The sequence below is a fragment of the Lepisma saccharinum genome, chromosome 2, assembly GCF_977018435.1.
Source record: "Lepisma saccharinum chromosome 2, izLepSacc3.1, whole genome shotgun sequence".
In the NCBI taxonomy this organism is placed as follows: Eukaryota; Metazoa; Arthropoda; class Insecta; order Zygentoma; family Lepismatidae; genus Lepisma; species Lepisma saccharinum.
The window spans coordinates 38,387,392-38,400,845 of record NC_139230.1 but is presented as its reverse complement, the minus strand read 5'-3'; the positions used below and the strand labels follow the sequence as shown (position 1 = coordinate 38,400,845).

Here is a 13,454-nt window from a genome sequence, read left to right as displayed (position 1 = left end):
AGAGCCTCCCCGATGGCGTAGTTGTAGTCGCCTTGTAATCAAGAAGTACCGGGTTCGATACCCGGTGGATGTGCATAGTGGTTCGGATTCCACTTTAAACTGTAAGTCCAGTTCCAGTTAGCATATATGTGCATAAAGTGGACTAAAACAAACTTTAATCAATCTGCAATTGACACAAATATTTTGACTCCAGCAACACATTAAGTGCTAATGAGGGTCTGGTGCGGGGCACACCCAACTTCCACCAAACCCCAAAACAGCCTGGCCCTCCTAACCTAACCACATATGCATTATTAGATCTAAACGGAATTGTAGGTTAGGAATTGTTAGGTTAGGAGGGCCAGGTTTAGTACTTAGTTTCGGCGTTTGGTGGAATCTGGGTGTGCCACGCACCAGACCCTGGTAATTATGCAATTTTAGTGTGTAAATATACACAGAGAAATGCAACAAATGGTACTTTCTATTGGCTGTTGTTCCATGTGATACACTTTAATGCATCAATTGAGAAGACCAAACATGATTATTTCAAAGAAACCACAATTATTCGTTTAATTGTGTAAATTGGACCAAAAATGCATCAGTCTTATGCACTTCGAGTTTTGTGTGTAGGATATTCGGAAAGGGACGAAATGAAAATGCATACTCTTCCGAACAATTCAAATTCGAATCAGGAATCATCAACCCCTTGGCTCACACGCAGATAACCGTAACAAGCATGTGATAGTAAGCCTCTGGGCTAATTATAATGAAAGGCGGAGAGTCCCTGACGCCAGAGTGCTTTATGGGTTCCTTCAATGGGGTGCGGCATCGCTGGCGTAACCAGGGACGACACGTGGGGAACGGCCTTGCAAATCTAATCTGAAAGATATTTTAAATAACAAGCGACGCTAAATTGGCAACTTTCCTGCCCATGTGTGCGTATTGAGACTTGCTACAAAAAGAGATTCGCATGGGCAATTCTAACCGCTGTGGCGAATGCACAGCAACGTCCCGTCCTGGTGGAAGCCTTAATGCGTCTATTGGTATTAAAACTAAGCTCCGTGATTCAAGAACCAAGGCAGTGTGTGACGTATGGTCAGAGCATCGAGTTCCATCGTCGCTGTTCCCTGGATTTCTAGACTGGAGTTCATTATACTCTGTTCCAGGAATCTCTGGAGCAGGCAAACGAAAACAAGTCTCTGCGCAAGTAGTGACGCGAGACGGCTCCACCAATGAACACGTGAGAGGGAAAGGGATTACGTGGAGGGGGAAGTGATTGCAGTTACCATTCGCTCCGCCAACTCACTTCCCTTCTCTGCCGATATGCGCGGCCTTGCTCCGTAGATTCCTGGGATAGTGTATAAAGAAGGGGAGAAGCGAGTAGAAGGAACGAAGCAGTACACGTTGTTGCAAATGGCTGTAGCTTTCTCCTTTCCCTCTTACGTGCTCATAGGTCGAGCCCTCTTGAGTCACTACTTGCGCAGAGAACTAGTTTCCGTTCGCTTGCTCCACATATTCCTGGGACAGAGTATACTTCTTCTTTTCAAGTATCTCCACAACCGTCCTAACACTGTTGAGTAAACACAGAAATGTTCGGGCTCCCGCCGGTATCGAACCTGAGACAGCTCGCACGAAAGGTAAGAGCGCCAACAGTACTGTTACGTGGGAGCTCTTCCGGTTATTAAGTAGGAATTAATTAAAATTTACTCAAAACAGAGAAGCGGTAAAGACTTTCGCCCTGTCACGATTTTAAAAAAAAAGAAAGGCCTTGAATGGTATCTTAAAATTAGAAATTATTTCCAAGATAAAACAGAAAATGGTAGAGTGAAAAAATCAGCACGAAAGGAAACTAAAACTAATAAAACTACAAAATTCAAGGGGAAAGTCGGGAGAATGGGTTAAGGTAGAAAGGTACTCTTGTAGAAACTTTCACCAATGGCACAATCTAAAAATCTTGCCTTGTATCTATCTAATTAGGATTAATCTCATATAGTTGCGAAGCATATACGCACGAGAGTTTGTGTGGACTTTTTGACCTCAATATAGAGAATGGTTAACATCCCATCTTGAGGAAATCAGGCGATAGATATATCCATTTCAAGTTTCTCCTTCCACCTTCTACTGATAAGGATGATGACATTAGGACTATGAAATCAACACGTACGTTTCTTGTTTATAATTTTCAGTCTTCTGGTTGCACCATCCAACAGCAAACTAACATTTTACATTGCGCATGACGCACTGTATAACTCCACAGAAAGCACAAAACACGAATAAGAATCGTTACATGACATTGAAAAAAAATCTTCACAAGTTATTCAACTGCTAAAAAATATCAAGCCGAGTTTAAATAGAGAGGGGGGGGGAGAGAGCAGGCGTTATTTTTCAGGTCAAAGGTTTCAGCCAGCGAGTTGATATCCTGCTTACATCAAATTCACCCTTGATCCACTATGACGTCAGATATGCGTTTATCGACTATGTCACCGATTCACTAAAAGATTGTGAGTGGTGTGAGCACGAGCATGTTTTGTACAACGTGATGCATTCTATCTCCATCCCTCCTACACGTAATGAATTTATTTATATATATATATTTTTTTTCACAGAACAGCAAATTCTAGAAAAAAATCAATGATAAACTGATGACGAATTAATGCTGTTGCCTAGATACCATTTCAGTTTTCCGTTGTCTACTTTGTGCCCGTGACTTTCAGTTTGATGTATTGGGGCCACCACTGCATCGAAAACACACTCGTAATGCAGAATATACAAATATGTTCCAGTTTCATTGGTCCTCCCCCATGGGCCAGTGGTCACGTCGTTGCCTTGTAATCAAGGGGTTCCGAGTTCGATACCCGGTAGAGACCCACAGTGGTCTGGATCCTACTTTAAACTGTAGGTCCAGTTTCGATTAGCCAATATGTGCATAAAGTGACCTTAAAAGAAACCAAACTTAAGTTCAAAAAACTCGTTCATCGTTGAGAAATTGTTTCTAGAGAACATCAACTCTTTTCGCTTTGTTACTGTTAAAAGTCTCGTACGTACGCCAACTCAAAAGTGCAAGAAACAAAACACAATCATGTTCATCATTCCCGATTCTTGACGTAAGACCCAACGGCTGGTGGACAACGAGAGAAAGGATGCCTACTGGCACATTGTTTATTCGCTGTACGTTCAACGTAGAAAAATGGTACTGGATTTCTAGAAACTAGGAGAGACCTAAAAAAACACACACAAACAGTAAAATGCATGCCTGTAGTACATAAAAAGCTTCGTGTTCTTGGTTATTACGTGAAAACCATCAATGAATTAGTGTTGCAATTTTGCCAGCGGCAGAAACCCCATGATAAGCTACCAATGGTTGGTTTCTATTACATTTGATAATCGTTAGCAGTAATATCAGCGTTATAATAATCTTCGGGATTTTCTGAATTAGTGTGTGTACTCAACATACAATAAAAACTGCATTGAACTGTACGTCTAAATTCCAAACTCTACGGATGAGTTACAGTTTGTGTAAACATTTAAAATTTCTCAGGATTAATTTATAGTATTATATTCCTACGTGCAAGGATGGCTCGGAAGACCGAGAGATGAAGGTTGGAAAAATGTACAAACGGCGAAAACAATTAAAGGAGCCTTAATAATACTCTGTCACTAATCGGGAATGTAAAGTATTAGAGCTCCAAAAGAACTGGACTGACCACGATCTTTGTTACTTGCCTAATAAACCACTATAAGATTATATTATATTTTCTTGGAGAAAACCCACAAATATTGTCTTTCGTTTCCTGATCACTTCCTCACATTCCTTCGTCCTCTCTTACCCGGTGGAGGCACATAGTGGTTCGGATCCCACTTTAAACTGTAGGTCCAGTCCCGATTAGCCTTACTGTGCATAAAGTGGACTTGAAACACGAACTCAATCAATCCTTCGTCCTCTCATATTCACCGTCGCTATTATCCAAATCGCACATATACGCGACGTTAAGTAATTCAACAAATCAGCATTAGCGTCAGTCTGTCCGAAAGAAAATGTTAGCTCAATGTGAAACAATGAGTGTATTTACTATATTCCATTGATTAATTTATTTATTGATTTGGTTTATTTTATTTCGATTTCTGCCTCTCCTGGCTAATATCGAAGATGAGAATGAGTGATGATATGATGAAATTGATGAAGGGACACTCACAAAGAACACGCATTCCCAGGTCGGAATGGTCAGTGCCAAGCGTTGCAAAACCAGAGGTCAAGGTATGGATGAATCGTTGTGTTTCTCCCATCACCTGTTCATTATAACATTAGTTTTTGGTTGATTTAATTAACATCATTTTGGTTAATTTAATTATTTATAGAATTTGGTTAACAGTGACAAAGGTTGAGATAGAACGTATATGATGTAAGGAATTGGACAGATAAGTTGAAGAAATCGTCTGTGGTCTTCGTTAAATGCACCAGTCCAGCATTCGCCTGGTGTGACTAAAGGAAACCATTAAAAGCCTCAGTCAGCATGGTTGGTCGCAAGATTTGAACCTGCGACCTGACAAACACAAGATAATATTTGTTGTGTAGGTTTCTCTGATTTAATTAATAAAAATAATAGTTTATTTTAAGTGCTAGGAACAGTATACAACCTTATACAGCACTAATTATAATGATAATTGTAATAAATTTGAAGATGAAAATAGCACATACGATTGATTAATTTTGTGTAAAACAGTACATTTTCTGTTATGCATAATAACAATTACTCTTTGAGATTTGGTTGGTCGAAAGACAAAGAATTTCTCAGTCTCTTACTGGCGTTTTGAAAAATATGGAAAGTGTTGGTGGACACTGTATAAAGAATTTGCTTTCTCCAAATTTGTTTTCATAAAATGGTCTAGCTAAAACAATTTCAGTTCGAAAGTAAACAGGAATTCAAGAAAAGAAGAACAGGTAATAAAGAAAATCATACTCAACTACCTGGGTGTATAAAGTCAATGGCTATTGCAATATGCGAGAATAAAGGGAGGAGGTATAATCAAATATTCAAGAATTTCTAATATTGGGATTTGCATAAGAGTACAAAAAACATGAAATATTAGATAACGTTGCTATTTACACAGGACTAATTCTTGAGATGGTTGGTTGGTTGTTTGATTTGGTGCACAGTAAGGCTAATCGGGACTGGACCTACAGTTTAAAGTGGGATCCGAACCACTATGTGCCTCCACCGGGTATCGAACCCGGGACCCCTTGATTACAAGGCAACGACGCTACCACTGCGCCATCGGGGAGGCTTTCTTGAGATGGCATTCTGGTTCGTTGGCAGTAATTAATACATGACGAGCTTATAATGGATCTTATTGCAGATCTGTCAGAAACACATAACATCATGTATTTACAGTTCTTAGCTCTTTTGTTAGTTAGTATAGCTTACAAGAAAACAACTACGTATGATTCACTCCATTTTCTGTCACCTAGTAATATAAGGAAGACCATGTTGAACGTGCTGGAAGCAAAATTATTGTAGTGGCATGAGCTGGCTATCTTTAATAATACGTAAGTGCCATATGCGTTGTGGTTAACGATATTTTCCAATATTATTTTACTGCATTCCCACTGAATGAACACTGTTAATATTATCACATGTGCATTGCGTTCTCATTACCTTTGATGCCGAAGAATGTTTTCGAGGTACTAAATTGATAGGAGACCGAGTGAATCCTAAAGTTAGGCCTACCCAACCGTAGGAGAGATCAGTTGCTCTCTCTCTCTACAGGAATCGAATTCGACCAAGCGCAGATTTTACTTTTCTTCTGAGAATGTATATGAATTACTCTGCAGCATGGTGAGTTCATGAATTCAAGGGAACTTGAACTCGTAATGCGTCAACATTTTTATTATGATACCTGAAAATGTTAATATTCACGTCACTACCGAGATGCCAATCAATACGAAACAACAACTATGATTTTTATATTTATGTAGTGTGCCAAATTGAATATTCGTTTGATAACATAGCAAATTAAAAACAACACAGCTGTTTAGTCACGCCTCACAATAATATTTCTCTACGACAATTTGCTAAGAACTTCCGTTAGAAGTTCATCTAAATTAGTTTGAAACATTCCATGTTAATTTATTTGCCTTCTTCCGGTTGCCTAACCTCGTTAATGATGTTTTTCAGTCCTTAGCAAATGATGGAATTCACCATTTGATCATTCCTCAACAATCTGTACAGAACTTGTAAAAAAAGGAATATAAACACACCAACCATAACGCAGAATTTATTATGCACTAGTAAATTATTTTTTTCTTGTACAAGAACATATATGGCGTTGTATCCCATCCAAATAAAACAACGACGAATATGTAATATGTACACTGAAAAAATCTACAAGTCAGCCTCCCTTACTTTTGATTTCCAAACAAATAATAATAATAATAACTGAAAGGTCGAAGGATAACATGCCGCTAAGCTAGATAACTGTGGAGTGATTGTGAGGGTGAACTCACCAGACCCATCGGTGAGCTTGTCCAAGGGATGCAGGATAAGGGGGTGGGAGACTGAGCCCGCTTATTACAACCACGTCTTCTGCCCGCTCGTACTGCCACCCTGGTCTAACCTACAACGACAAAAAACAACAAAAACAACCTTTGATACAACATACCGTGAGAGCCAGTTGTTAACGTGAATGCCCACATTTGAATGTTAAATCCTCTCCTTAGATACACATTAAGGCAATTTATTCAAGTTATCACATTTAATTTTGCTGTAGCCAAACAAGCATACTATACGTTTGCACACAGAAAAATTTCAGACGTGTGATAATGTATAAAATGTGGAAAAGATCACAAGGTCCATTCCTATAACGGGAGACACAATCATTAAATGGAAAGTATCAATTAAGAAAAGAGGGAATACAACATTTTCAAACAGTAATGTAGCGCAATGTACTCTTGTAAAGAATACGCGTGCAAACAATACATAAAAATATCCTCATGAGATTTTTCTTCGCGAAAACAATTCTACAAACAATATCAGATAGTCCATCGTAAAGTTATCGAAACACAAACTTTAAGAAAACTCCACTTAACGATATCCACTTCCTTAACTGCACATCTAAAACAACCCTCCCCCCTTCATCATAACAGCTGCAATGCCAGCTACTCCATAAAATCTTACTGGGAGATCGTAAGGTACCATATGTACCCAATGTGGCCTAAATGTTACTTTTTAACAAAATTTTCACTGCACCCATGTCATTATTTGGAACTGGCTCCAATTTTCAGTAAACGTCCAGAAATGTTCCCTCTTTTAAATCTTGCGATTAGTTTTACCTTTCAGACTTTGTGCACCATTAGAAACAGTCGCAAAACTTAGGTAGGCTATATTGGGTTCAGGTACCTTATTTATAAATTGTCAGTCAAGTATACTTTATAGTTTTACGTTGTCTTAATTATCGTTCCAACGGATAGAAATTTTAGGCAGTGTTTTCCAATTATTTCCACGGTGGTATTTGTAAGGGGGGGAGGAAAATTCCCCCTGAACCCTGCATCCCCATCTGGTTGCTAATTATTAGCCTTTGGGGGGTATACTTTATATATATTAATTATTCCAGTACTTCAAAAGAAGTTACTGGAATCCCCCTTGGATGTTAAAAAAACAACAACTATAAATTCAATCTCTTTTTTTTGCTCCATCATAATTAATGATTCTCTTGTCTCTCGTTAAAATTTCGACCATACATACCTAAATGACAAACAAGTAAATAAACAGTTAGAAAATAAATTAACAGAATGTCTGGAATAATATTTTTCTCTCCAATCTCAAGGAACTTTAAAGAAACATAAAATATGATTAAAGTTATAAGCGCTCTGATTAGTACAAAAGGTGACCGTATGCCCAATAAATTCTCTTGAATTAAAATATGTTGAAAAAGTACAGTTAACTCATTATACGCTCGCTGAAAAATACATTTCACGAATATGTATTCAACAAGGAGATATATTCGTCACGATACACAGTTTTGATTTGAAGATAGTGGCGACACTCAGTGTTTCTTTCCTATAAGGAGGACTTTCATCGTCAGCAAGAAGCATGGTAGCATTGTACAATGCTAATATGATAAACGTAGTGAGGCAGTCTTGACTGTGAACAAAGGCATTTTCTGTCACTCTCGTCTGTTGATCTTGCAAGCGATGCCAATGCCACAGTGTACAGATTTACTCACTGGAAATAAGGTTCAATCTCTCTCGAAGCATCATTCTTCCTTCTGTATTCCCCACAAACTAGGCAACACCTTCAGCGCTACGCGGAGAATTGAGTTTTCCGCTTTACTCTACAAAGGAAAGCTAAGTCGATGACCTGGTAGCATCCACAGTCTCCAACCAGAAAGAAGTTCAAACCAGTGTAGTGTTCATGGAGAACTGTGCCTGGAATTTTCGAATACGAGAGATATCTTGGCTTATTTGGCAATACTCAAACTTGTACTCATGTCATACCTTAATGGAGCAATGTTCTGTGGCGTCATATAACTCATAACCAAATGAAAAACTATCAAGAGTAACTAGTGCTATAGAAATCCGTGAATATATATAATATTCTGACATTCAGAAATTCTATACCATCACTTGTAATTTGATGGGTCTTCTCGTACATTTCCAAATCCTCATAGCATGAATATCGGTCCAAAGATAAGTGTCAGACATGAAATGAAGCAAAGACGCAATGCTCAATGCAATCCCTGAAGAGTTTTCTTGACATAGTAGCCTTTTCTCCCTTTACGGGGCATATCTGAACAGTGCACAGTAAGTAACTAATGTGTTTACGTAGTATTTCTCCCTAGTTTTCGTTTCTCAGCCCAACTATATATATATAGGCTATATATATATTTCGATTTTACTACATTTATGATCCATCCCTAAAAGAACATCTTCAAATTCATCACACTGCGTTGCGCTTGCCTCTGATCTGTAGGTTAAATGAGTTTTTTGAGTACACGTTTAGGTACAAGTAAAAGTTTGGCCTATCTTAGGCACGTAACTTCTTAGTATACTTTGGCTGCCACGATACTGTTGTTACAGTTGAGCAAGGTAATGGTTGTGTGTTGGGCTGCCAAGTCAACGGGGAAACTCTAGCACACGAGCCAAGAAAATATTGCCAGAGCAAGTCGATGAGCTTTAGTAAACTCTCCACACTCAACATGACAAGTCTGATAAATCATTGGCATTCACCTCTTCGGATGCAGATTGAACAAACAGAGCCTCTCACAGATGCCAAATGTGTCAATAGCACCATTAGTAGGGAAACTCCGAGCCTTAAAGCAGTTTGGATTGCACGACTTCAACAGAAAATCAGCTTAAACAAGGATGTGTACCCAAGTCGGGCAGATAACGTGATTCGCAAGCAAAATTATTGTTTCTTTAAAAAAAAATTCAAACTAGGAAACTGAATTCCACATGTTCAAATTTAACTGTAGGATGAATCAAAATAAATGTATGCCATAATCTTGCACTTTACAGGCTGGCTGAACACCGCTGCAAATAAAGCATTTTTAAACTACAATAGGACGACACTTTAAACTATCGTTAGCACTGTCACTTAACATTGTTACTAAACTGCAAGGACAACACAGACACAAATTAGAAAATATTGATTGACTTGCTTTATTTTACTTCGCTTTTTGTGCCACTTTTTGGCTAATTTGCGAAGATGGGGATGAGTGATAATGTGCTGAAATTGATGAATGGACACTCACAAATATCCATGCCCAGGCCAGGATTCGAACCCGGGACCCCTGACGTCGTAGCGCGATGTGCTAACCACTCCGCCAGGGGCCGGCTCAAATAAAAAAAGAGGTGTCAACAATATTGACACCTAATTCAACATATTAAGGTCCATCTCATTAACGATTATGTTACGTGGAATTACTATACTGCTGATCACGTGATCAAATTATATTAAAAGTGAAAATGTACGAATGTACTATCTCCATTCTATTTTATTCAAGCTGAACTGATCTTCCATAAACAAGCAAAAAAATATGAATATAATACAACAGAAACGAACAGAAAAACGAGAATGTTTCGGTTTCATGGCCCGCTCTTACGATTTCATTGGTTTGATTTGATATATTTTACTTCGATTTTCTGCCACTTTTGCCTCATCGCGAAGATGAAGATGAGTGATGAAATTGATGAAGGAACGCTCACAAAAGCACCCATGCCCAGACCGGAATTCGAACCCGGGACCCGTGAGCCGCTCTTACGATAAGCCAGTCTCAAAATGCAAATATCGCATGCGCACATCGACCGCGCCAGTTCTACTTTCCAAATTTTGGTGACAACAGAGTGCTTGCAGCATAGGCAAAACAGGTTTTTCATCAGCCATCTTGAAACGCTACAACCACTTACTCAAATGCAATACCAAGTGTAGTGAAAAGTATCTGGCTGTTGTAAAGTTTTCTGCTCAAAATCTAGAAATTTACGGCAGTTGTCGCCACAAAATTGGTGACTTGCTTCACCTTTCCTTCCCAAACTATGAACTGTATTTCAAAGTTCCAATTGCTAGACTAGCGCAATTCATGTCCTACCAACCTTACAGTTTCTTTCCCTAAGCTCTAAAAGTATAGTGTAGACAAATTTTCGAAAACGTCAAAATTGGGGACAGGATTTCAACATGAGGGTCTCCACAGTAATAAATTTTCCAAAGGAAAACGCCCTAAAAGAAAACTAGTTTCTTTTATCGTATTAACACAATGGAAATAAATGCAAACTGTATATGTGATTGTGAAATAAAGTGTTGTCCTTTGCCACAATGTGCAAAACAAAAATGACTTGTATTTTTATGTAATAACAGACATGTAAAAATGTTTTCCCTGTAGATAATTTTAATTTGTAGATCACTTACATTTTTATCCATTATTATTTTACTCCTGGTTATCACTACCTTCCCTAAAACACACACAACGTTTCAACACTCGGTTCATTCTATTTCCCGCTACAAAAAAGTATGTCCCCTTACATCACTAACCCCTAGGTTTGACCTACTTGAGGGTAGATCGTACAGAGTTTGTCAGACTTACCTGACGAACTGAAATAATAATATATGCCCTTCGAGCAATACCAATTCACCGAGTCGATTGGCGAAAGTTCTGGCGAGAATTGGATCCATGTTCCCACTTCCACGAATCCATATCAAAGTTGAATTCTGTGATCAGCCGGCATTTGATGCACGAGAGTGTCCCGAGTGGATACGAATCACTCGCCCAATGAAAACCGAAACCGGGAAAGTCGTTCCATAAAATTCCGCATCAAGCGAATACACACCTACATGATTTAGCTTAATAGTCTCCGAAGTTCGTGTCGTTGACAACATACTGCATTCCCCAAAGGATAGGTCTCGCTTGCTGCTATACAATCACCATCAAGTATTTAGCAAAATTTATGAATGATTGGATTCAAACTGTTGTTGAGGAGAATAAACAACAATGGTTTGGAAAGGTACTAGATCATTATACATGTACTTTTTAGGGCTGTGCCGATACCGACACATCGGTTGGAATTTATATACAGATACCGACCGTTACTGGGTCTCCTCGATGCCGCAGTGGTAGCGTCGTATCCTTGTAATCAAGGGGTCCCGGGTTCGATACCCGGTGGAGGGACATGGTGGTTCGGATTCCACTTTAAACTGTAGGTCCAGTCCCGATTAGCCTAACTGTGCACAAAGTGGACTTAAAACACCAACTCAAAACCGACCGATACTCTTCTGGCATGTTCGTCTTTCACGGATTCAGCAAAAATGCGGCGCCACACTTTGGAGGAGTCTAATTATCCTGGAAATTATGCAAATTTCGAAGATTATTTTTCTTTTGCACCAGTTTTGCGTGAAAAAACTTAATTTTGTAATAACATAAGATGTAATTTAATAATCCGATGTAATTCTTGAATATTATAAAACCAAAGCGTTGGCAAATTGATGCACATAATTAGAATGGAATACTTACACACAAATGTTAACCAATATTTTGCACAACTTTCAATTATTTCAATTTTCAAGTATCGGTATCGGTGGGATTCGGTGCGAGTGTCTGCATTGGTATCGGTTCAAAGCGGTATTGGCTCGGTTGTAGTATTATTTCGATCTTTCCGATAAATTAGTGGTTTTTCACAGTTTTCTTGTATTCAAATTAACCGAGTTAGATTCTCCAATTTGGTTCCCATTTCTGTACTTCAGAATTCACTTTAATTGCTTATCTAATCTGAGTATAAATGGCGCTAATACAAACTTAAATGTATAATTGCAAAAATGTAACGGAAAGCATGCAGATATCATCTGTCTTTCTCAGTAAATGGACATCTTTACCAAAATATAGGAAGGTTAGGAAGCCCAATCATTCAGCTGTTAGATTTTGAGCGAAACTTGTAAAGATATTCGACGATAGTTGGAACAATCTATGCTTTCCTCGGTATATTTTCTGTCCGGTGATAATGCCGTTTGAACAGGACACGAATCGACTCAAAACATGCCCTCTGTTGAGCGATACAAAGGTTTGCTTTCCTGGTGGATGATGGCTTGTTTACCTCCACTGCAGCCGTTCACTGCGTTGGTGGATTTTTTTTTTTTCAGACAAGCATTCGTCCAAAGGGACTACCAACGTAGTTAAAGTATCTCCTCAGACGTAAAATAATACGCCCATCTTTCGATGTACGCTATGCAGGAGATCAAAGGTTTCTTCGGTGTTAATTTACAGTTACATCTTGAAAACAAGCCTCCAGTCCTTATATTTAGTACTGCTAACCCTACATCCGCGAGTGATCCAGTACACTTCTGTCATGCTTAATGAAATACGCACACAAACACGCATGCACATATAGAGAGAGCGAGCGCGCGCGCGCGCGAGAGAGAGAGAGAGAGAGAGAGAGAGAGAGAAGATGGTTTAGTCGATAGAAAACCCGAATTCGATTCTCGGGGTGGGTATCTCCGCATAAAGCAGCTCACGGGATCATTCAGTCTCTGATTAATAGGTAGCTGAGAGCGTGGCGGACAGAACGTTATGGTCGAGATCGAGAATATATTGGGACTCTAACTTTACGCCCGCTAGGTGCATTCATCGGACGATGCAAAGCACAGATAAAGCTTTACTTTTTGTTGCCTAGAAAACCTCACAAAGTGCATTTTAGAACTAACTTCAACCACGCGTTATCATCAAATTGAAAGATTTCAAACATTCTACAGTCGAGCAAACCTGAGTATTATCACATCTTATTTACTTGTCAAAAATACGTAATCCAATTCCTAGTATAAAATAATGACAGAGTATTTACGTTCTTGTTATTGCTATTGATTTGGTTTACTTTACTTCGCTTTCTGCCACTTTTGTCTAATGATCAAGATGAGGATGAGTGATGAAACTGATGAAGTGACACCCATGCCCAGGCCGGAATTCGAACCCTTAGACAGTATTTGTGTGTGCGTGTGTGG

The 13,454-nt window shown here is 38.9% G+C and overlaps 1 protein-coding gene across 2 annotated transcripts in view; it reads right to left on the bottom strand.

Moving 5' to 3' along the window:
* The window catches only part of NfI (Nuclear factor I), a 436,655-nt gene that overhangs the window by 379,680 nt on the left and 43,521 nt on the right, over positions 1 to 13,454 (bottom strand). The window contains exon 2 of one of the 2 annotated variants that reach the window (XM_083117283.1): positions 6,482 to 6,591. The exons of the other annotated variant lie outside the window; for it this stretch is intronic. Within the exon in view, the coding sequence (XP_082973409.1) occupies positions 6,482 to 6,490 (9 nt within the window). The 5' untranslated portion in view covers positions 6,491 to 6,591. The remainder of the gene's footprint in view (positions 1 to 6,481; positions 6,592 to 13,454) is intronic. 2 annotated transcript variants of the gene reach the window in all.